Source organism: Dufourea novaeangliae, unplaced genomic scaffold (genome assembly GCF_001272555.1).
Source record: "Dufourea novaeangliae isolate 0120121106 unplaced genomic scaffold, ASM127255v1 scaffold49, whole genome shotgun sequence".
Lineage (NCBI taxonomy): Eukaryota > Metazoa > Arthropoda > Insecta > Hymenoptera > Halictidae > Dufourea > Dufourea novaeangliae.
This window is the reverse complement of record NW_015373928.1, coordinates 68,633-93,522: the sequence shown is the minus strand read 5'-3', so window position 1 is coordinate 93,522 and position 24,890 is coordinate 68,633. Positions and strand designations below refer to the sequence as shown.

Below are 24,890 nucleotides of genomic sequence, written 5' to 3'. Positions count from 1 at the left end.
AGGGTGGGTCGGGGGATGGAGAGAGTCGGGCTACGAAGGGTGCAGCGGTTGGCGCGGCACATCGACACACGCAGACGCAGTTATCTGTTCCAATTAACCTCTTACATTTCGTTCCCTTCCACTAAATCCCTCTTCTTCTATTCCTCTGGCTGCCTCACCTCCGACGTCCTCTTTTCCAACCAACCCCACCCGCCACCTCTGTCTCACCATTCCACCCCCTAGCCGTGCTTCTCTACAGCGCTCTGTCGCCCCTCTCTTCTTTTCCACTCCCACCCCACCAACCACCGTGTTCTGTCCACGGTCTGGAACGGTGAAATTGAATCGACGCTCCGCATCCCGTGTCCCTCCGATGGGAAGACGGCGGGCCAAGTATCGTTTCAGTGGGATTTGAAAAAAAGAAACAGAAAAAAAAACGATATACCCGACGGCCACACCGCGCTTCCTCCAATATTTTCCACGGCGAACGCAACGAAGACAATGCACGGCGGAGGCGGGGGCCCCGTGGTTAAGCGGGATTGGTATTGGTGGGATCGATGGACGGTATCGGGAACGGTGAAACTGACGCAAATTAATTGGTTATGGAAATACGGTATAAGCTACGGAACGCGGAATATTAATAAGGAAAACTCGGTTCTTTTTTTTTTTTGTAATTATTTTTTTAGCTTCTCGAATCGATTGCAGGTGGAAACTGTGGATCGGTCGTCTGAAATGGTTAGCAGCCTCGTTGATCGTCGTATTTCATCTGGGGGGATGGGAGCATCCCCAGAATCTTTTTAATTTCAAGGATTTCCGTTCTAGATCGAAATGTAATTTCGCGGAAGGTACATTCACGTTTGAATGTGATTTGAGGCGGGGAATGACTACTTGAACACATACTGTGTTGTCAGTGAGTTTTGGATCTAGTTTACACGCCCGATGACACTGTATTTTATAATATATAGTTCTCAGGAATTTTAGAAAACGATCAGGCGTATATGTGAGAATATGTGTAACACAGCCAATTACTATCGTGAGTTCGCGTGTTACTGAAAAATTTGTCAGTGGGCACAGAAAGTTCGTGCAAATTCCCGTTTTGATTTATGAATTTAGAAAACCCGGAATAAACCCTCGACTGATGTATTATCTATATTATAGGGCGAAACATGATTTACGGAAATTTATGTATTTTCACCAAAGATAGGTCAGAACCTTCGAACTTTCAGTGATCCCTGTATCTTGGTTGTTTACCACGTCACGAAAGTTCAAAGTTTGTGGCGAGCACGAACCTTTTACGTTTTTCTCAGACATCCGTGTGCCTGCAGCACCGTGTCTCCTTTTCGCGCGCGTTTCGCAAACGCTGGCGTGTATTTATGCAGTCCCAAGCGTGAGTTGCAAATATGCGACGCATTAAGTAAGCCGATACAGTTTTACCATTGCATGCATGTAACGCACGTACCCTTGTAATACTGCAGCGTGTTCCGTGTGTAATTCTTATGCAAGATTGTCGTGCACGTCTCCGGGGAAAAAATTAGCGGCGGTCTCCACGGGCGAAATTAGGGGACAAAAGTGCTGCCGTAGGCTGGGGGGGGGAGGGGGATGAAATTAGACGACCGTTGGGACCTAGATTAGTAATGCATACGGAAAACAAAATTGAGTTTGCTCTTCGATTCTACTTAAACGAACCTTTGATAGTATAACTTTTTACTTAACAATTGTCTATGAATACACCACTTCATATCCTTTTTTGTAAAGCTGTTATCAAAGAAGGACAATGTATCGCTATAAAAGTTGTTAAAAACGTTCGGCTTTATTTTGGAAATACTTAGGAATTTTATGGACACTCTGTACAGAAGAACATTTTGAAGTTACTGTAATCTTGTCTCCAGCTATACAGTAAATTATCGATGAGTGTTCAAAGGTTCCTCGGCGTTGAGTGTTCAGACGTCACCCCCTCCACTAAGCGCTTGACTGTTCCACGGGGGATTTCCCAGTCGTGGGGATGATGTCTGAACACTGTGATTTCAAATAACAACTAGAAAACAGTAGGACCTATTTTCTATCCCTTTTTACAAGGGTAGAATCGAAAAAAATTGTAGTGTCCCATCCATTGACAACAAATTACGCCCCAGCATTCCGCAATGGAACAACACATCGTTCCTTAAGTCCCACAAAAGTCATGACGTATGCAAATCACAGAACTGCATAATATTTTGCCCTGCCACGTGCAAAGGCGAGCGCGCAGCACAGGCACAAAGTAATAACCGGGCGTCACGTCGCCGGATCAATATCGGGGAGAGCTGGAATAGAAAACAGAGAGACGACGGAGAGCGAAATGTGACGTCGGGGTGTAGGCCGGCGTCGGACAAGGAAGCGTAATCGAGGCGACGCCGGCCGCTTCATCGAATTTCAAGCGCGGGGAAGTTGCGGTCCGTCCGCCTCTGCCGCCAGACTCTTGACCGCGACACGGAACTTCGTCTGATCAATTTTGCATGCGAACCAGTTTTTCCGCGCTGGAACTAGTATGAGAATCACCGAAAACTTGGAAATTTCGAGCGTTGTACGCGCACGAGCCACGAAACGGGGTGGATAGAGGGTGGCAGGCGTTTTCATCGCGACAGTTTGCCGGCCTGGCTAGAGCGCGCGCGCTGCAAAATATCTGGGGAATTCGGAATTTTCATCTCAACCCCGACGTTTCCCGCAACTTGCGCGGAACTTTCGTTAGATCGAATTCTTCGCCGAGAGGTGGCGAACTTTTTCGAGCGCCGCGGGAGAAACGACGTCGCGAAAAATGCGAGAGCACGCTCTTGCTTTATTGAAACTTTGTTTCGGGGGATTTTATTGTACGGAGACGTGTACAGTTTATGGCGTGGTGGTGATTATTTCGGAAGGGGTCTAACGTTGGGTAATCTTTGAGGAAGTTAACGTTCAACCTTTCAGGTTTCTTTACTAGAACATAGCTAGGAGTGTACGAACAATATGATTATTTGAACAGCAGTGTAGTACTGAAGAAATGTGTCTTTAGATCGCAGTTGTTCAGTAGAAAATTGTTAATAATGAAAAATTTTCCGTTTGATATTCACATACACACACGGTCGTAATTTGTACCGTAGCTTTTTTTTTACATGCGAAAGGTCTACAGGTTCAGGAAGAAATGACCTTCACCTTTAGGGGGATGCTCGGAAAGATCATATTTATGTGAAAAAAGGGTGCGTGTAACAGTTTTCTCTTGAAGAATGTGTACAGCCTGAGAAAATAACCTTCGAATACGAGGGTTATAATGTGCGTATCGAAGATAGGGGCAGAAATTTATTTGCAAACAGCGCGTACATACATTTCGAAGATGTAGACGCGATGGGTGTGACGTACACGCCCTAAAAAAAGGTAGGATAGAATTGAGAAGTTATGGGGGAATGTAATCTAGAAAATCGGCATTTCCACGAGGTTCGTGTAGCAGTCTTTATCCATTAACCGATTTCCATTATGACAGACTAAAAGCTCTATGATCAACGACTCGTTCAAATAGATCGCTAACCCAACACCAAATGTCCCTTACACACAGATCGGGCAGGTAATCTCTCACCGACGCGTCCATCAAACACACGTTTCCTTTTGATTCTATCGTTTCGTTTAACCTTCGCTATCTCACGAACAGCTGGGAATCAAACGTTCCTACCACAGGTTTCTACACGGTAATTCCAGAAAACTAGGGCGAGTTTATATAGTTTCACCGAAAATAGAGAAAATTCCCGGAGGAGTTCAATTGTTTGGCGAACGGACTAACTTTTCCGGGATGGAACTTTTTCTCAAACACAACGGTGTAATTGTATTCTTCTGTCAGGAAACGGTTTCCACCTGATTCATACTCCTTCCTGGTCATTGCGTGATCAGTGTTTAAGTGAATACATATATACAGAAACATTAGTGGAATTGCTGATGAATCCTCGAGCAGTGTAACAACCACCGACGACACTCCTCCACTTCCATTTCCCACGATTCTTCGAGAAAACTTCCGTTCTAAAGAAGAAAGAACAAAGGTAGGTTAAAAGACGAGGAATGATTCGTCAAAGAAATTCTGGACTGTTATCATTTCAGCATTCCCCAAAAAATGACCTAGTGACTTCTGTGTATCAAAAGCAGGCACGCGAAAATCAGGCCATGCACGAGGGCTGCTTCAGCCTCGGGTAGCTACATAGACACAGACGATGGCTCGTCGCATGGTCCGCGGGTACCACCAAGAATTTCGCTCAAAGGAGAGAGGTTGTATCGTAGGAGGTCCGCTTGGGCGTCGAGTGACAAACGACTGGGAGTCACCACGCTCCACGCTCGAACTCTGCGCCAGCAGCTTCGACTCGCGGCGCGGATTCGACCGCCATGATTAATGCAGACCTTTCGTCGACGCGACGTGGCCGAATGACAGCGAGAGAGAAAGGGAGACAGAGACACCAACTCTAAAATTTCACGGGACACCCTCGGTCTGGTCTCCTACGCCTCGAGGGGATCCACGTCGGGATAGAGGGACGCAGAACGGAACGGAACGGAGGAAAAGAGGAGAGTAGGAGACGTCGTGGGCGCGCGCGACGGTATAAATAGATAATGCGCTGGATAAACGTCGGTAACTAGAATTTCGGGGTGAAAAGGGGTCGAGTACGGTGCGGTCGAACCGGCGGACGTTAATGACGTGTCCACGGCTCGTAAATTGAAGGATCGCGGGTCGATATCTACTGCTGCGATCTATACTTTGCGGACGGAATACCGCCGTGTTCATGCTGCGGTCCAGATTAAACAAATATGACACGGATTCCGGTTAAACTTGGTGTACGAGGTACCGCCCGTGTATTTCGATGTACCATTGTAGAATACTGTATTCTCGTGTATTTGCGTTAATACTTAGGTGGCCCGATAAGCTGTGTTTAATGATCTACGTGACAGGAAGGATACTGGGTCAAAATCGGCGCGGTTCGGCGCTGTTTGGGGCTTAATCGAATCCATTATGAGATGTGTATACTTTATGTTGATCGGTTTGACTACAGAGATCGACTGGAATACGATTGTTTAGTAATTTGTGGCGACGGATATTCTGGATATTATCTTGCAAATTGTGCACTCATACAAGATTTGCATTAGTGGGTAACATTTAAATCAGTACCGTGTCGAAATTGATAGGAGATCGATTTTCAAGACGTGTAAACTTTTGCTACAGATTACAGTACAGAATCTCTCAACGATTCGTGGTGTTTGCTAAGATCTGTTTCCTAATCTTGTTGTCGGAACTTCTCGGACATGGTCCCAGTCGCAATATGAATCATCGAGAGGAATTATAGTCTCGAGATACCTGTTGGTTACCTAAGGGAAACCCTTCAACCCTTCATCAGATACACTTGAGTACCTGTTATAGATCCAGCTAGAATTACTACACCGGATAGGATTCACTCAAAGTTCAATTTTCAGTACCGTTATTCTGTGACACGTCAACCAAAATGACGACAATCTATATATATATCAACCCCTAAAGGGTGAAAGGGGGTAAAATGTATTTCCTGGGAATTTTTACATCTTAATCTCGATGAGATATTCCACCGCTGTTTAATTTAAAATGCTACGTATTCAAATGTCTGGAAAGTAATTTCAGAATTTTTTGAGATTCCATCTCCTGGGAGCGAAAAGGTGTCCCAATAAATAGTGATATCTATTTTTCCTTTTTGATTTTTTTTGTACAATTCAACGTACAAATTTTGTTTAAAAAATAATTTGGCCAAATTCCGAAATCCACGCGATCGGGCGAGAAGCTAGTATCTCTAGACGTACACCACTCGACTGCAACATCGCACCGACGTAGATCTTTCGACTCTCGAGCTCATTTAGTCATTTTCCACTTTATGGAAACGATATTCGATACACGCAAACTCTGTAATACACCAATGAACAAGCTCGATACGAGATTCTACATAATTATACTACTCGCGACATTATTAACTCTCTACGATGTATACACACGCATTCGGCGGAGCTTTCACGAGTGTACAATTCCAACTGTTCTTCTATCTAAAATAGAATAATAAATCGTTCCATTGGTTATTCATCTATCCATCGTAAAACAACGGGAATATTTGGAGCAACGTTTCGTTTCAATTCCGGTGGCGACGCGTTACATCGAAACATTCAATCATCGCCTCGGTTATTGACATTACGAAAAATGCATTTAATTACGCGAGATCACGTTCAGCTGTCCGGGGGTATAGCATGTGGCTGTCAACGTCTGCAAATACACGCGGATGGACGACGGTAAATCGCAGTCCGCCGACAAATCGACGCGTTCATAGTTTATTAAAGCGATTTACCACGTTGCACACAGACTGTACTTTTGTTCTGTCGCCCGGGTATATAGAAATATCGCGGGCGTCACGCTCGATCGTCCGAGGTCAGACGCGTATAGCCTGCACATAAGTATGATCGATTATTCTTTCAACCCCTTGTTTTTTTCCCTCCCCGCGAAGTGGGTTCGTTAACCGTGTCGTGTAACCGGCTCCGTGTTCCGCTCTGATTTATTCAAAGATGCGACACCACCTTTTGCCATCAGGCATTCGTCGTTAACCTCGTTGCCACCAATACTCGCCCCTCTCAAGCCAACACCAGGCTCGTCCCTCTATGAGATTCCAGTTTCTCGCGAGTTTAATATCTTCCCATTAGTCCGTATAAATAGCAAGAACTTCTTGATAGCGTGTATTCCTGGGGTCTATCAACGGGGAATTCCTAAATGAAGTTTATAATGAGCAGATTGTACGATACATACACGCTTCCGCGTTTATAAAGCGTGCACTTCGCAGTTTAATCCGGAGACCTGATGAATTTCATTTCGGTAACGGATTCATGGGAGTCCGAGCTATTTAGCTTCGTCTGTTCATTCGTTGTTTGCGATTTTCAGCTACCACGGGAACCCTAGCAAAAATATCGCTCAGCTTCCGTCACTTGATCTACTGTAATCTCTTTATTGTAGCAGAGGGGTATAAAGTTCCTATACTTATGACTCACTCTTCTAGATTAAAGTCTGAAATACACAATATTTACTGGGATATCTTAGTGGATAAAGATTTCACCTGTAACATAGTCGCTGATTATAAATTTCTCAGACCAAGTCATCCACCACAGAAGAATTTCTGATACTATTGGTTCTTGGATGCTAACATCAGAGTCATGTCCAACAGGATATTAATTGTAACCCAATTAACGAGCAACGGACGGTCCCGTTGTTTCGTTCCGTTTTGTGTCTCTCCGCCGTTGATGTAATTAAAACGCGAAATGCGGCCTGTCCACGTTTCGAGACCTCGGGCAACATGTTTTCCGCGTCGCGGCAAAAAAAGTCGGGACCGTTTCGGGGGTGTACACCGCGTCCGCGCGTTTGTCTCCCGGGTTTTCGGGACTGGGGGTTAATTTCACGCGGCACGGACTCCGGCAATTGTACTTGTCCATCGTTAAGCGCGCAAACGTAACCGGCCGTGCACTTACGCGAATCGAAGTAGTTCGATTTAAGGGGGGGGGGGGAAGGGAACGAATGTTCCAATTCGACTGCAGCTAGCGAGCCATTTCGGCGACATTATCGGGCAAATATCTTGCAGGCGATAGTATCGAATGGGTACGTTTCAAGAAAAGTATGAGCCACGTTTTAGGAACTGATGATTCTCTGTAAGTTCTACAGCCATTGTTGGTACACGATAGGACTGAACCTGGTGCAATCGAAGAGTGTGTTACGACAAGAAATGGTACGATAGAAGAGGGTGTTCGTTGAGAACGGCAATAACTTTAAGCCAGGCCTAGTGAAAGCATGAGTAGTCGAACTGCAGAAGACTAGGGAGGATGTGACACTATCCAGACATAAAGTGTTCTTTGGCAGGGCAGCTAACACCCTCGAATAGCCTGCAGATGTTGCAGCTGCAGCGAGGGGAGGATACTCAATCCAGGGACACTTTCCCTGGACTATTTTCAGCAGGGAAGGACAATGATTGTACAAGGGTACGGAGTCGATACATAGAATCATTGGGGCTAGAAACGATTCTATAGTTACTTTGATAGAATATCATTTTTGTAACACTGTAATGTTTAAAATATTTCAATATCATGGTAGATATAAATGGAACAATCGAAGCGATAAGTGTTCTACTGCCCACTATAATCCTCTTAGCAAAGGTATACTTTCCGTTCTACCATAAGATCACCAGTTAACTCTAGTCTCAAGTTTCAAGCCCCCCCCCGACGTAAGGTCGTCGGCCACCCAAGCTGATCTCCATTAGTACTCCCATTCTTAAACAGGAGAGTGTCTTCCAAGCAAGACCCCCACAGCGACAGTTCCAGGAAAAACTGACCGCTCATAAACCCATATCATCCGAAAAACAGGTCCCTGTCCATTTCACCTGAAAACAGAAACCCTCTAATACCTGCACCATTATGAATCCTGTCATTTAAGTCATTCCAAAAATGTCGATCGATAGATGTATGTGGGGGGGTGGTGGGGGCAGGTTTCCAACATTTCATAGCGCTCATTACACGCGGATCCTGTAACACAGGCGCCATGACAAACATTTATTGGTCCCTGCGGTCTCCCATCGAATGCCGCCATTCGCGCGGGGAATTCTTTGGCCTCCTGTTACGTCCTGGCAAATGGTCACGGCGGAATGGCCCCGAAATTCGTACACGAGCACCAACGTCCCAGTCAATTTATCCTGCTAATCACGGGGAGGAGTAACACCGGTAGCGATGGCGCGTTAACCTGGGAAACGCGTATTATAAACCGTGCCCTCGCAATCGATATTACAGCCGGGGGTTTCCACGTCATATTTACGTTACGGTAGCGCCCATTTCGCCGTTGCCGGGTGTATCGTCACGTTCGTTTGATGATATTAACGGTTGGCCGTTCGCGCAGATACATATTGCTCCGCTGTCACCGAAAGTCACGTGGCTCTCCAAATACATCGGCTAAATCGCGGTGGTACCCGTGCGCGCGCGCACGGGAGAGACCACACACATATTGTTAACACGGTGCTCGTTTCGTTACGATTACAGATTGTGTGTAAAATCACTAACGGTCATTTATCATAGTGATCGCAGAATCACGATCACGACTGTGAGCTTTTTTCGTTGAGTGAATTTGTTTGTTGTGATATTGTAAGTCTTGATCCTTAAAAAAAACATTCGATATAGTTTGAAAATGAATTCTACGTTAGTATTTGCGTTTTTAAAAATGAGTAGACGTAAGAAATTATAAAAGACCATTAATTCCTCATTATTCGTTTATTTTGAAGGATGTAACTCGAATTTTTGTTTCGATGTCGTTAATATAAAATATACAGGTTTTGTTACACGTGCTAGAACTGGTGTTACGTTCTCCAGCAATCAGAAACGATCACCGAAAAATCACGTATCACTGTGAAAAATCACCGTGATTGGGAACGAACGTGATCGTATTACTCGTGATTCAGGAGTAGTAGTTCACGCCATGTCTAATTACGATGCTGTATGGATCGACCACGACGAAACGAAGGGGAATCTATTGTCCGTCCAACGAGACGAGTCGATAAAAAAATAATTAAAACATTCGCGTGTTAAGCCCAGCTATTGGCTGGCAACTGTCTCTGTCTTACCTAAATGTTCATCACTTTCCTTTGATTATAATTACTGACTCGACTCGTTGGATGAGATATAGTCGACTGTAACAGTCAAGGGAAACCGCGCGTGTCCATAAAGGAACGATGAGAAATAGAGTTAAAAGAAAAAAGGCGGGTAACTCCCGGCCTCCATCTTGGTAGTTTGATAGATTAGACCCCGGTCGAGCTAATTGAGTTTCCCAGGGATATCGGAAGATTACTTTTCTCTTTGGAACCGAGAAGTCGACAGATAGTGGAGAACGGGCGGGGAAGAAGGTATTTCAAGTGGTTCTGGAAGATACGAGCGGGCTTCGAAAGTGGATCTTTTGAATGCTGGGTTAAGTGGTTCGCCACTTGCGGGTTTGGACACATTCCTTCGCCCCTTTGGTGATTAGGATTCAAAGCCGGATCGGATTGCTGTGACAACGGAGATGTTTGGTCATGGACGGAGAGGTACTTTCTGCTCGTTGAACCCGATATGGACCTATACGAAATTAGATAAGTTCCGAATCCTGTACTTGGAAGATTAATGTTCACGCTAAATATACACCGCTTGAGATTATTGATTAGGATGCTTTATTTCTGGAACTGGTCCAAGTTATCTTAATACCTCTTCCATGTCCACGATTCGTGTTGCTTTTGGATAATTTTAAGCCATCTCGTTCACAGGTACTGCTCCGTCTTGAAATTTTGTTCTTCGATATTATGCATAATATTCTGGTATTCGGCGAACGCAGGCTGGTTCCTGTAATTATTTTAAACAGATAAGGGTTCTCGGAACGATACAACCGCCAATCTTGTTGTTAAGGAAGGAACGATTCGTTCAGGGAAAAACGCGATTATGTTAACGAGAGCTACGGCGAACTTGTTGGAAACTGCTCCCACGATGCCGCATACGATGAGATTTCTGCATGGCACTTAAAACTGCGCCCGTTGTTCGCGATCCTTGTCGTTATGGCGACCAGATACTTCGCCGCCGTTTCGCCGAATGGGAATACCACTTTAACAAGCTGTAACCGCGCGAGTTGATTTTTGTTGCCTGCTGGATGGATGCTGGATCCTTGCAGACTTTTTGTCTAGTGGACTATGGTTCAACATATTTTTCTCTAATATACGCTTCCTTCTCCATTTTGTTACACCGAAAATTACTATAATAAACAACATAAAACGTAAGTTCGATAAATCTTAATCCAGGATGTACTAATTAATTTTGTTTACCATTGAAAAATTGGAGTTGAATTAATATAGTAAACGAAAATAGATAAGAAAAAACAAATTATCAGAAGCTAGAGTATTTTCGTTGATCATCCATTCGCGGGTAGAGGGTGATCCACCCCCAAGAGGTCACTCGGGCGACCCGACCATTCGCCTGACGTTCTATCCCCCCCCCCCCACAACTTCATCAAACCTTACGTCATAGCGGGGAGAAAAAACAGTTTCATCGGGATAGAAGCGACTTTTCGTACAGATTTCTCGAGGGACGGTTCCGGAAGCCGTTGCTCCGGTTGGCAACAACGGGGGAGGGCGCGTGTGACGTTCGCGCTCACGGCTGGAAATAAATTAATCGCGTGCGGGCAGACGAACCAGCGTCGGTCGTGTAATTTTCTAACAGGTAGAAAATTCTGTCGAGTAACGTAGCGAAAGGGGAATAACACACAACGAGGGGAATAAAATAAAATTCAGAGGGAAGGAAAAGAGGAAGGAAGGAAGAGAAGGTGGAGGGGGAATGTATAACAGTAGGGGGGTGGAGGATGGGCGGTACGATCACGTGAGCTCATGGAAAGAGCATAATACCATCATTAGGAGGGCGTAACCGCTCTACCTCGTATAAATAAGGTCTAAAGAGGAAGAAGAAGAGGAAGAAGAGGTAGAAGAAGAAGAAGGGAAATCCCCTACTCGACGGTCGATTTTACGGCGCGGCAGCTCGCGAGAATAATATCTCGCGAGAAGGAGAAAGGAGGACGCGAGCGCAGAAGCGAAAGAGAAGAGCAGCTCGATAATTAATTGGCTTCGCATAAGCTTCGCTCCATTTTTCTTCTCTCTTCTTCGTCAGCCTCTCACCGGTGTTCCTCGTCCTCTTGCAACCCCTCTTCGCTTTCTCTTTCTTATCCCGTGGAGAATTCCTCAAACCACCAGCTCTGCCGATGGCGTACCTACCCGAGAGGAGAGACCAACGAGAGGAGTGTCTGAAGCGGGGTGAACCGATTCATAATTTAAACGAAAATCTTGGAACGTCCGCGTTTCATGGCTGCCTGCCGGTGTCGTTAGGGGTTGAACAATGAGACGGGGTTAGGTCGTCTACAGGGTGACCGAGAAATTCAGGTACAACGAGTAGTCTTTTTTTTTTTTGTCGTAGCAGATGGCAAGTCAGATGCAATTTGTTCGTGAGAACATTTTTGTTGATTTAAATTGTTCGCAAGTTTCTTGCATCGAATCTCACGAAGACCGCCTTTCATCCTAGAAATTTTCTTTTTCTAGTCATTTTTACTGGCTCCTCATATTTGTGTTTACTGTTTGCAAGAGGATAAATTTTCTTCAATTCAAAACATTTATTAAGCCTCATTGATGAACACTTTAGATAGGGAACCAATTGTGACTGATGAACAATGCGGGTCTCTTATTGGAACACGCTCAAATATTACGTCAGTTATTGAACTGCCCTCATTTTAGGAACTGAACAGTGCTCGATCTGCGATTCTATATTTATATCGATACTTGAAACATTGAATCCAATTCAATATCTATGCTATAATTTCTCATAAAAAAGCCAACCAGATATTTCCATCGTAATTTCCATCCTACCCAGTATAAAAATCCAACCCGTTTCGTCCACTCATTCCCTCTGCCAGAAGATTTAAGATTCCATATTAACCGCGACGGAAAAGTCCGTCTTTATTTGCATCATATCAAAGGGCTTTTGAAACGCTTTAAATCCACCTCCGGTCCACCGCGGGGATTTTTTCCGTAGAATGCCTCCCATCCGCGTTGTATATACCTAAAAATTTCATTGTGATGCCACCCTTGGTTACGATTAAAAATCTCTAAAAGTCACGTCGATCCTTGGACCCAAAATCCATAGAAGTTGAATGAATACCAGGGATTTGTAAACCACGAGAAGTTTATCTAGCAGACGGAACTAGCATCACAGCCACTGGATTCAAAATTCACGAGCAAAATATATTCCACCGTGAAGAACAATAGTTGAGGTGACCCAGATGTTGGAGGAGCACCATGGATCTATGGATCGCGGGACACTTATCTGGCGAAGAGCTTCGAAGAACCGAGTCCACGGAGAGAAATTCCGTGAGATAACGGCGTGATCGGACGAATAAAGGCGACGACGACCGAGCACTTGACCGAGGATCCCGGAGTTTCTGGGTAAGCCGACGCCAGTGGGAGCCCTTTACGAAAAACTGATATAAAGTAATGGATTTCCAAGGTGTTCGGTAATCACGCTCGCGGAGAGAGGCTCCTTTCAAGCTGGTGGGCGCGAACCGAGGGGGGTTTCTAGGACGAAAGAAGTGGAGGACGGACGAGGGAAAAGTGGCGAATAGCAAGGAGCTGGAGGGACAGTCTGAGAAGTGGCATTACATCTGTCGATATCTCCATCACTTTGCGATAAAATAAAACTGCAACGAAACCCCTCTTCCGTCTCTTCGTTTCTTTCGGTCTCTTCTCAGCTTGTCTCTCTCTTTCTCTCCTTCTCTCTCTGCAACCATCTTTCTTCCTGTTTCTGTGCACCTGATCCGATCTATCTCTATCTCTCTTGCTACCCCTACCGGCCTGTCTCTCTCTGTTCATCAGCCCACCACGGTCTGTCTTCATCTCTCGAGTCGACGAAGTAATTACAACTTCGTCGATTAGATCCCATAGAAACTACCGTGGAAGTGTGTGCATCGATGTGACAGTGCACGCAGTGAAGTTACTTGACGGCAGTCAGACGCCAAAATCCAGCGGACGGATTGGCAGCGGTCGTCTTTGCCCTGCGAACTTTCCCTGGCAGAAATTGGAAATCTGACCGCGGGAAGAAGCGCGGATACGATCATCGTGCTCGCGTGTAATCACGCTGTTTCGATATCAAACTGTGGAGGGGGATGATGGAGTAGGTTTCCAAAGGGGGGAGTTGAAAATTGAGAGACCGCCTCGATAGGATTTGCAGTCGATCGGACGAGACGTACGCTCGTTAGACAGCGCACGAAAGAACAGAAGATTACTACCTATATTACAAGACTGTTGCTGTTATATTGCAATAGTACTGGTAACGTAACAGTATTGCAAGTACAAAACACATTTCTTCTGAAAATCTTGACCATCGAAATTCTGAAAAAAAGGGGTTGACAAAAAATTTGGTACTACTCTTAAAGCTCTCCTTGAATCATGATAAACTAACCAACAAACGTCGATCGAATAACTAGCAGTAGAATAATTTAAGCTGATCACGTTTCGTGGTCCACCCTGTATTCTCGACAAATTGACCCTGCATGAATCAGGATTTAGTGAGTTCCAACCGCTTCGAAACACGACTAGGAAAATTTTTCGAAAAGGACAACGAGCGTCGCGACGCGGAATAAATCGTGACGGTCGCATAAATAGACGTAGAGATGGAGGACAGGTACACAAGAGCCTGGCTTTCTTGAAATATTCTCCAGCCTTCCGTTTCCGCGCTGGTCGAAAGCCGCTCACCATCGCAACAAAGGCGATCCTCCGAGTTGTTTTGTCTTCTCGAAACGTGTTCACGTTCGGTTCGCAAACGGTGACGGGTCTTACGGCGCGCGTTCCCGCAAATACGATCCCAGGCGGGATCGATCCGCAGGCCAGTATTTCGAGAGCAATCGTCGAAATTCCCGTGAACGCTCGGCGCTGACGGATCTCGACCCGGGGGAAACCGGAATAAATCTTTGCGTCGTCTGCCGGGGAATACTGCTTATCCCTGAATCGAGTTATCGCGATTTCATCGGGCGGGAAAATCGCGAATCTCCTCGACCGGGATGGAATGAAGCATTTCGGGGACGCCTGGGGCGTTGGACGCCTTGGATGCGGATTGAACAACTTGGAAAGACGAGACGAATTATTTCGTTCCGTTGGAAACGGTTTCGATAGCGAGAATGTCTCTGCAGTGTTTCGTCTGTGTATCATACTCGTCTCCGAGTTGTATTATGTTCTTAATTGCGTTTGTGTTAGATTTGTAGATTACTTGACAGTGAATTGTAACCAATTAGATATTATACATTATTAACTTGTTTATTAATCATTATATTTGATGGTAATGAAACTACAATTATTATCACAAAAGTGGAAAATTCGAAGGGGCCTTAATAGGAAAAAATCCGTCAGTACATTTCAGAAGTGTTATGCAATTGTTTTTGAACATTATATTTCAAACTGACAGATTACGGTTCATTTTAGTCTCATTATCTCGAACGAAGCAGCCGACTATCCCAGAAATTTGATCCCAATAGTTGCAATTCCAATGGTCGTAATTCTTCGAGTTTCAGTCCGAATAGTTGCAATCCTATGAGTTGCGATCGAGTGGTTGAAGCGTTCGGTACTACGGTCGCACGAGTTGCGATCGTGCCTGCTTTACATTCACGATAATTACGAGCCCGCGAGTTGCAGTCCGTGCCTTCCCAATCCTACGAATTGTGGTTCAGATAGTCGAGTTTCTGTAAGTTGAAATCAGATGAGTTACGATGCTTAAATCACGACAGTAATAAGGATCTTCATCCGGACAAATTGTGATCTAGGTAGACGTAGTTTGAACTTCGAAACATCTATTCTCGAAGTAAGGTTCTGAAGTTTTTCAACTGGCCAAATAACAAAATTCATGAAATTTTCAACTAAAAACTTTCGTGAACACAGAAGAAACTGCACCAGATATAACTACGCTCATTTTTCAAGGTAGACAACGCTATTTATACCAAGCAAACGCGTAAGGTACACACGGAACACTATAGAGACGAGTTAAAAGGGGGCCAGAGAGGATCTCCTGCAACGACCACGATATAACGGAGCCACTTAAAGCCACGTATAACAAACAATCAGCGAGCAAACAGATCAGCAGACGCTTATTGCCCCGTGGAAACGCGGTTACGGGCGATAAATGGCAATAAAAAGTTTGGCCGGATCTATCCGGCAAAGACATCAGAAATTAAGAAGGAGGAGGAGCAGCTTTCCTTATCTGCCAGAGGGACGGCGTCGCAGAAATGAGAAAACTCTCGCATTATCTGTGAGCATTACTTGGCCCCCACCGAAACTGGGTCAATCCATTCGACGTTTCAACGAGGTCGGCCATCGACCGTCGAGCCGTCGACCGTACCTGGAACAGTCCAAAACAAGTTGGAAAAATGGTATCCTGCCCGGTGGAAAGGGATTGTCGGAAGCCACCGGCGAAGGATTGAAATAAAAATCCTCTCTCTTCCTCTCCCTCGCCGCCCGTTTTCTTCCTTTGGCCCCTTAAGCTTTTACCCTCGATGAGGATAAACATTATCCGTTCAACTGGTCCTCTCTATTCCAGCTTTCGCCAACGGAGTCTCGAAATTCAGTTTCTCCGTCGAGACATAATTATTGATTCTATTAAACGAGCCGTGTCGCTTCCCGTCTAAGTTTAAATAACAACTGAAACACAGGATTTTGAATAGTGGATTCAAATATTGGATTCGAGGAAAGATGGAAGAGAATAATCTGCGAAAATTGCTGCGAAATATTTCTGTTTTGCATTTTTAATTAACAATGATTATTACAATTACTCGCGTGTTCCATATTTAGTTTTATTTCAGTTAATTTATAATAATACAATAACACCTCCCTTCCGACAAACTTTTTATTAAAATTCAAACATTCACGAATTACAATCGAACAGTCCTGAGTTTCTGAAACGTAATTCCCGGGGAATCTCGCGAATCCAGCGCGACAGCCAGTTCCAACATTTCAGAATCAAGGAGGGGGATTGTAACGCATTTAAAGCCAAAGAGGTTGTCACAATTTCTATTCCCGACGATATTTCTCGCGCCGAAATCTCGTTCGGCCGCGATCCTCGCGCGGGAAGCGCATTTCTCCTGATTTTTTCGAGGGAACGAGGAGCGAGAGGATAAACCTGGGCGAAGCTCGAGGAACCGGGAAGTGTGCTCTTTCTGGGGCGCTTTTAAATTCGGATTTCCCGGTGTTCCCGTATCCCGGTCTGCCCTAGTTCCCGCTGATACCGTTCTGCATGTAACGGGATGGAATAGTTTGAGAGAGAGAGAGAGAGAGAGAGAGAGAGAGAGAGAGAGAGAGAGAGAGAGAAGGAGCGAAACCGAACTGTTTCAGGACTTCAAAGCGCCCCCGTCCCGAAGAATAATGAAATGTATACAATACGAATGATCGCGTACGAAGGTATTTCAGGTTTTCCGAGGTATCAAGAGCTCCTCCGAGCTTTCTCGAATTCAGTATTTTCAGTGGGGTAGGGACGAACGTAGCGAGGTGATAAATTGTGCCACGATATTAACCCCTCTTTTCGCAGGCGCGACTGGAAATTACACGGAGTACAAACGACGACTTTTATCTGGAAGAATTACACGGAGACTCGACTATATCGTTTTGGAACACACCCGTAGTGCTAAACATTTTCTGATGAAGGGTTAAATTATGTCCGCGTGGAGACGATGGCTATTGCCTGCTTCAAGAGGGGTGGCCATCTGTGTCTCTATATACAAGGGGGCTCGCTGTTTGGGGGGACAGTTATGAAAAAAGATTAAAACTATAATTTTCGAAAGCAGACTCTCGTTAAACCAGTTCGAAATCTACTGCAGGATTACAGGATTATCAGGTTAAATTATAATGTCGTTTACGGGGGTTACTTTGCTCCAGCGAATGATAAACTGGAATTAATGAAAATATTCGTCAGTAAAATACGATCTTTCCGAATCATCGACATTTTCCAGTATTATGGTGTTTAAATTATCTTCAGTATTATGGGCATCCTTGAACATCTCTTAAAATTAATGAACCCGAAGTTTTCGGAGATTTTCCCTCAAAGTCAACATCTTAGAACTCGAAACATCCCCATCGCTGGGTTGCGCAGAAGCGAATTAATCGTCGAAAAGGCAACGTCGTGACAACACCATGTCTGTACCTCCGGGAACAGGGGGCCGCACTCGTTAAGAATGAAAGGAGCCATTCGAGTTCTCCCCCGTTGAACCGGTGTCTGGCCCGGTCAAATATTTATTTTCTCCGGAAATAAAGAAGTTTCTTTTGAAAGCTGCACCCCTCCGTTCCATCGGCAGGGTGCAACGAGTACCAGCGCTATTCCCCGTTATACCGGTATGCCGTCACCCCCACCCCCTCCAACCCCCTCTCGCTTCGGAAAAGTATGCTAACTTTTCGGCAAGTTGAATCAGCCTGGAACAGGTTGCATAAATAACATGGCGGCTTCCTTGCTGATTATGGATTCTTATTCAGAGAAACTGGATATAAAAAAATGGGCGGGAGTGTTATTAACGAGTACCCGACTTTACATCAATTTTACTCTCGTTGAACACTGTACCCTAGCCGCTGTTCTAAACTGGTCTCCACGAAGACACTTTGCAAGCTGTTATAAATCATCAAGGTACGGTTTTCGCTTTTTATAGTTCAAGTTCATATACTTCGCACGAATAACGATCCATTCACACGGACTGTCAAGGAGACAAAAATTACCAAAACATACGTTGTACTGGATAATGTAATGCAGATGGGTGAAAGGAAGCAACCTCGAGCCAGATAAATTACCATGAGAATAGCTTCAGGATCATCGGAGCGCATCCACGAACTCTTACCATTCTTTGTACTCATTCAATCTTTTCCTCCAATGGTTGTCCGATGTACTATAGCTCAACCCAGTTACCGCATTCGAACGTAACCCAGACCCAAAGGGTTGAAACCCGGTCACTTGACCTACAGGAGCCCAGTCAATGAGAGTCCCGAAAAACATCTTTGTGCTCAAGGCCAGATTATTTAGTTCGTCGAGGGAAATCGGCTCATTGATCCAGCAGACAACACAGTGCGTACCCTTTCGCGGACCAGGGCCAGGCAGACAGACAGTCAGACAGCCGGACAAAAAAGGGAATAGAGGGAATCGTGGAGGCAGCAGCAGTAGTACCGTCAGTGCGTACAATGAAGAAAACCTATCGGTGCCGCGTTCTGTGCTGCATCTGGTCGCATTGTGATTTCGATGGGGCGGCTCGAATAACCGTAGAAGACCGTGGCTAACGATAACAATACGATGATGAATGCTCACTAACTAACGACCGTGCAGTTGCGCCGAAAAGCCTCTCCGTATTGCCGCTTTGTGCCCACTTCGTATACACACGCTCCACACTGTCTGTCGAGGCGAACACGCGCCTTTGTGTGTCTGTGTGTGTATGTCGTTTAGCGTGCATCGTCGGGGCCAAGCCTCGGTCTCTCCTGTCTCTTCTCCGCCTGGTACTTGTCCCCGACGGTGCTTCGAGTCGCTTCGGAAGGGTGTGTCACGGTAACGACTAAAAAGGATACTGATATATTGCTCGACTGACAGCTTTACGAATGATCGGAGTGTCGCCTTGTTATCTTCCGAGATACAGTTGCCGCCCCCGAATGGACCTCCCTGTCCATACTTTTTCGAGACGTGGTTGAAGAGAAGAAACAACGATCGTGTTTGTACATATAGTCGGAATAATTAGAAAATTAGATAAATGGTGCGTTATCGATAGTTTTTTGGCATCTTGTATGCAGTAAATTATCGATGAGTGTTCGAAATCTTCTCGGCACTGAGTGTTCAGATATATTCCCACCACTGAAGATGTCCCCCGTGGAATTAGTCAATGGTGGGGATGACGTCTGAACTCTTTTTTTTTTGCGTACTTAATATAAGATGTACATAATACCTGATTTACACCTGACAGATGGGGGACATATGTATTAGTATTTAACGATACCAGTTTCCAAATCCCCTATACTCCAGCACAATGGTTCCACGCCTCTTCACGATTATTTCCGCGATGTTCTCCCAGTCGATCGGCCTCGATGCGCTAACGAGTCGCAACGAAGGGTGGCGTGTGTGGTCACGGGCCGTACAATAGCGCACAAACGCAAACGGTATTAGCCGCATTGTGGTCCGGGGGGTTGAGCCGAGGCGATGGCATCCATCGTGCGATGCGTCAGTCCCTCGAGAGATCATTACAGGCCTCTAACAAACGTCGTCGTTCGAGGACTAAACCCAGAACTCTGTCGTGAATGCTGTTGGAGGACATTTAGATAACGGTCTCAATAGGAACGAGAACAAGAAAACGTGCGATGGATTAGTTGATTTTCTCGTGTCACATTTTCCACGAAGATTAGTCGCCGCTATGGGCCGATAAAGCGCGACACGTTTTTGGAATGGGGGTAGAAGGGGCTGTTGGGTCGGTGTTCGTTTCGTCGCGATGGCGAAACGAAGCGTGAAACGCGAGTGGTGAGGCTGGTGGCGGAATAAGACGGAGGAAAAAAACTCGACGGATACGGCGAGGAAGGTAATTAAGTCCAGGGGATGTCTCGTTAAGATCGCTGATGAAGACGTTTGTCCGTGCCGGTTCGACGGAGAACTTTCGACGGGGGTGGAAACGGCGAGCGTCGTTTTGTCCAGCCCTCCCTCTCCTTCTCTCCTTTCTCCACCCTCTTTTACCCTTCCGTCTCGCCCAGCTTGGCGATAATTTACCAACGCGCTTGCAAACAGCCGCGGAGCACCGAGTTCGGAACTTCGAGTGGAAATATAATGTTTCGAGACGAGTCCTGCGAGTCCGCGGGCTGAGGCGGAATAATTCCGCGAGAATTACGTGACCATTCTGCACCGTCGGACCGACCGACCGCCCAGTCTCCGCGCTTCGCTTCGCTCTCTGCTCGGCTTACTCTCGGGACGAGAGAGAGAGAGCAAGCGCGGGCGGTCCAGCGGAACGAAACGGGGTTATTTTCGCGCGGTACGGTAACTTTCTGCTTTTGAGGGTAACTCGCCCCGCTTTGCGAGTATACACGTTCCGTTTCTCGGGACTTCTCGTTCCCCGATGTTATTGTTGCGTTCGAAATAGGACGGAGCACGAAAGAGGTGAAAATACGTATATCGAATTTATAACAGGGGAAAAAAGAAGTTTCTATTTAATGGCGGTTTATTATACTTCATTTTTGTTCCGCCGGGTCGTTGGAAAATTGCGCGAAGACGAGAGATGTGACGAAAGTTTTATTGAGATTATAAGAGACAAGTTTCTTAAAAATTTTGAAACAAATCATAAACGGTTTAAATGGAGAATCAATATCGATAGTTTCTCGACGCGTATACATCCAGAAGCAAACGGTATAGATATTCTATAAAAAATTAGTTGTTCAACGAGGTCACTAAGAAAATATATCAATGTGTAGTCAATCTAAGAAAGCAAGAATTAGGCAAGATGGGCGTCGGTTACTGAATGTAACGTTAATAGTATCCCTAATTGAAATACTACGGTAAAAGGTGTTTGTACGAAAACATTTCCTTCCGGTACTGTATCTCTTGACATTTACCTTCTAACGAAAAAAGGACTATACAAATGGTGCCCTTAGGACCTAAGGTCTCGAAAATGCTGAACCTTGATTCACCGTACTCAAGAGTTCCCTGAAACGAATGGAAGTCCTCAATCTTTGGTGGTTCTTCGATGCTGTCCAAATCGCTCCATCACATTCCTCAAAAGCGCACCTCGCCTAATAAAATCCCGGAAACCATAACACCCACTGATCAATCTCACCGTCCCCAAAAGCTCCTCGATCATCGGAACGTTCCTGATACCGCATTATCCCTAATACAGCCTAGTGACATCAGGTCAGCGAGAGACGATCGGCTAGCGAACCTTGGACGCCTCACCCGGAAGGCACTTTGCGGACCGATGTCGGTAACAATACAAATCGATACAAGGCCAATATCGACAAATTGGTGGGCCGTCCGCGGACGGATACATATATCCGGGCAGAGTTTGTTAGTCCCTCGCGCCCAATCTGTCACGCACCGCCGCGACGTTTCCATGTGTACGCCCATAACTCTTCGCCCTTATGTACACACCTATATGTACACACCTTTTGCTACATGACTTCCATCTCCGCCGTCTTGCTCGTCCCAACCACCCCCTGTCGCCCTTTCCTCGCTCTGTGTATCTCTTTTTCCGAGTCCACGAGTCGCCGAGGGTTGCTGCCTGCTTCAACGGCCGCGCGCGTGTTTATTTCGAGCCGTGTTCCAGAGGGTAAGACGGCGGGAAGAAAAACACGAAGAGGAAGGAGAGAAGGGAGGTTCCTTTTTCCCGATGAATAAGGGAGTTCCACCCGGAAATGGCGGAGGAGGTGGGGGATGAAGCGTAGGTGTGAAATCGAAGGGTGAGAGTCGAAGAAAAGGCGGGGCCACGGGCTAAGAAAACGGTGAACGAAAGTCTGCGGTTGAAGATGGACGCGGTTTATCTCGCACCTGGCTTTCTTCTAATTAAGAGGGTGTTGCTGTAGGGGGAGAGGGGCAACGAGTTCGCATGAGAAGCTTTTAACCGTGGAAAATGGTGGTGGTTTCGTTCCTTCGATTAGAAAATTGGGAATTCACGATGTACCATAGGCGGTAACGTTCGAGGCAGAGCTTCTCTTTTGATTAAATCTTCCTATTCTATCCCCTGCAGGTGGGGAGGAAGGATGCATCCGGAAAACAGCGATATTTTCAACGATGTTAATTGTGGTTACTTGCGGGAAAAATTAAAGGGAGCGCAGATTGCCGTGCTCGAGGAACTATTAGCGGGTGTACACTTTTGGATCTTTATGTACGAAAAATTACGATGTTGCGTAACAGCTCTCGAACACGCTAGAAAAATTGTCGGCGTTTACGTTCGACTGTTGCAGGGTGGCGCGAAGGAAAGCTTTATAACTACGAGTCACGCTAAATTTTATGTCGTAACTGTGATTGTTATTCCTTTAAATGAAGGGGTGTATTTACAGTCATGGTAAAAACTGTATGGCCCAGGATTTATAATGTTCACTAGAATCTTTGTCCTTCTGGATGTACAAGATAAATGTACGACACAAATAACCTATTCAGGGGCATAGCTAACCGTGTCACCGCAATCCATCAACTCCAATACATTCCACAATTAAAGGAGAAACTATACACGACGTGGTGATAATTCAAACATCAAACGCGATCAACATTCCCCAAAAGTGGTACCAGCTGGTAGCTAACTATACACCTCGTTAAGAAAGCAGCTCCTATACCACTGAATCTTTCAATCTTCACGAACCCCGTCGAAACTAATAACACCGAAACCGATGAAAGAAAGAACCGTCACCCGGAACACTTTCTCCGGCCGGAAGCGCGGTTCCAGTCCCGCTAATTCCGGCCGCGAGTCGTTCGTCGTCGCCGTAAATCAATTCGAACCCCGCGTGAGCTCTCTCATTAGAGGCCGGCAAGGATGTCTCTTCCGCGGAACGACGAATTTATAAAGAGGCAGCGACGGCACACGTTTGCATCCTGCTCGAAACATAAAAGACGCACGCCGACCGCTACTGGACGCGGAATGCACGGCGGAGGTGGCTGCTGAAGAGGTGGGGGTGGTGTAGTTGCAGAGGGCATTGGCGCTCCTACTGGCGGAAGCACTATTTCAACGTAATTGTCGTTTCATCGTTCCCTCTCGTCCGTGCCGTCTCCGAGCCAGCAGCGCATACCGTTGCTCTGTACACCCACCAGGAGATTCCGTCTTGGTGAGGGCCTCCACCGCCACGCACACGATATTATCGCGTGGTTACGTCTCTCTTTTGCTGGTAGACACCTAGCCAGACGAAATTAACCACGGGGCCGTCCTCTATCTCTGCATACCCGCGCGCACCAGGAACCTACCAGAAAATGACGAGTGCTGGGGGTATTTACTGACTTCCGGTGGCTGGCCTCGTCTTCCTATTCGTATTGCCCCAGTTGCTTTTAGCGTGTGCTGCTGGTGGACAAACGAGTTGAGTGACTCTTCGGAGCAACTTGGACTTCGAACTTATGGGCTGTGAGTTTTGGAGGTTATTCAGTTTCGAGTGGGCGTACGCGTAATTGGTTTAGGTTGGAAATTATTGGAACGGTTGTGGACGGAAGTAGAAGACACTGAACGGAATTAAATTGTTACATACATCGCTGCTGATAAATATACACCTGTATGAAGAAAATGTGATGTTTCGTAAACATCTTACGGGGTGCGCGACGAAACGCGATGAGCTTAGATTATTCTACTGTAATATCTCCTGAACAGTATTTATTTCAGATTTCTAGCAATTTCGTAATATCTTGTAACATTTACTGGATACTCGATAAGTGTCCCAATATTTATGAGCGGGAGTATATTTATGTTATTTCTCCTTGATAAGTGTAATTTCTGTTGTTTTATTTGTTTTTTTTCATAGTATGTATGTAGTATTCCTTCTTTTTGTAATGGAAGAAGCGTTTATTGTTTCCGAGTTGGTCGCTGACGATGCATTCGAGTGGGGGAAAAAAAACGGCTGCGATACGGAAGGAAGCTTATTTCTAGATATCCTGGATAAGTTCTGGAAAAAAACTGTAAAGTACATGTTCGGATAAAATATTGCCGGCGGATAGATTTGCAACGGATCGAGCGGGGTTTCCAGGTGTCATAAATCTTGTTCGACCGCACAGTTTGAGGGCAATAAATAGAAAGGATCCGCGCGCTTGGCCGGAGTTTAAAGGATTTCTTTTGTGCTTGTCAATACGAAGCATTCGAAAAGGGTGATTTAATAAGGGCCACGCTCGTTGCATTCTATATTTAGCGTGCAACAAAATGAAAAGCAAAATGTTCGTTATATAAACGCTTCGAAGTAATCACGCAACATTATTTTCCACTATTTGATAAACTTTAATATGATTATTCGCATCATTGAATAACATGTAAATTATGCGTTGTACAAATCATCTTTTTCACTGATTTATTTTACGACAGAATTTCGAGGTCACCATTGATTTAAAAGTGTTAGAACCGAGTTATGGACACGAACAGATGTTCCACTCAGTCATAAGTGGTATAAACTAATTTTACCCCGGACCGTAAGTGTCAAAATCTCGTCTTCCCCTCGCCGTGTAACGAACTCGAAAATCACTTCATCGTTCGTGCTCTAGGCTCCGACTTCCGACCGCGGATTCCAACCCCTTCCTGCCCAAAGATACCCAACACCGTGTTTATCTATTTATAGTCGAGTGTAGTAGCTTTCTTCTGTGTCACGCGCCATTCATTCCAGCCTGCGCTGGATGGGGAGAGCAGGCTC

General features: G+C 45.6%; 1 protein-coding gene across 1 annotated transcript in view; it reads left to right on the top strand.

Annotated features, from left to right (window-relative positions):
* The window catches only part of LOC107195104 (teneurin-a), a 93,603-nt gene that overhangs the window by 12,392 nt on the left and 56,321 nt on the right, over window positions 1-24,890 (top strand). The window contains exons 3-4 of the mRNA XM_015584881.1: window positions 18,503-18,537; window positions 24,178-24,182. Of these exons, the coding sequence (XP_015440367.1) occupies window positions 18,503-18,537; window positions 24,178-24,182 (40 nt within the window). The remainder of the gene's footprint in view (window positions 1-18,502; window positions 18,538-24,177; window positions 24,183-24,890) is intronic.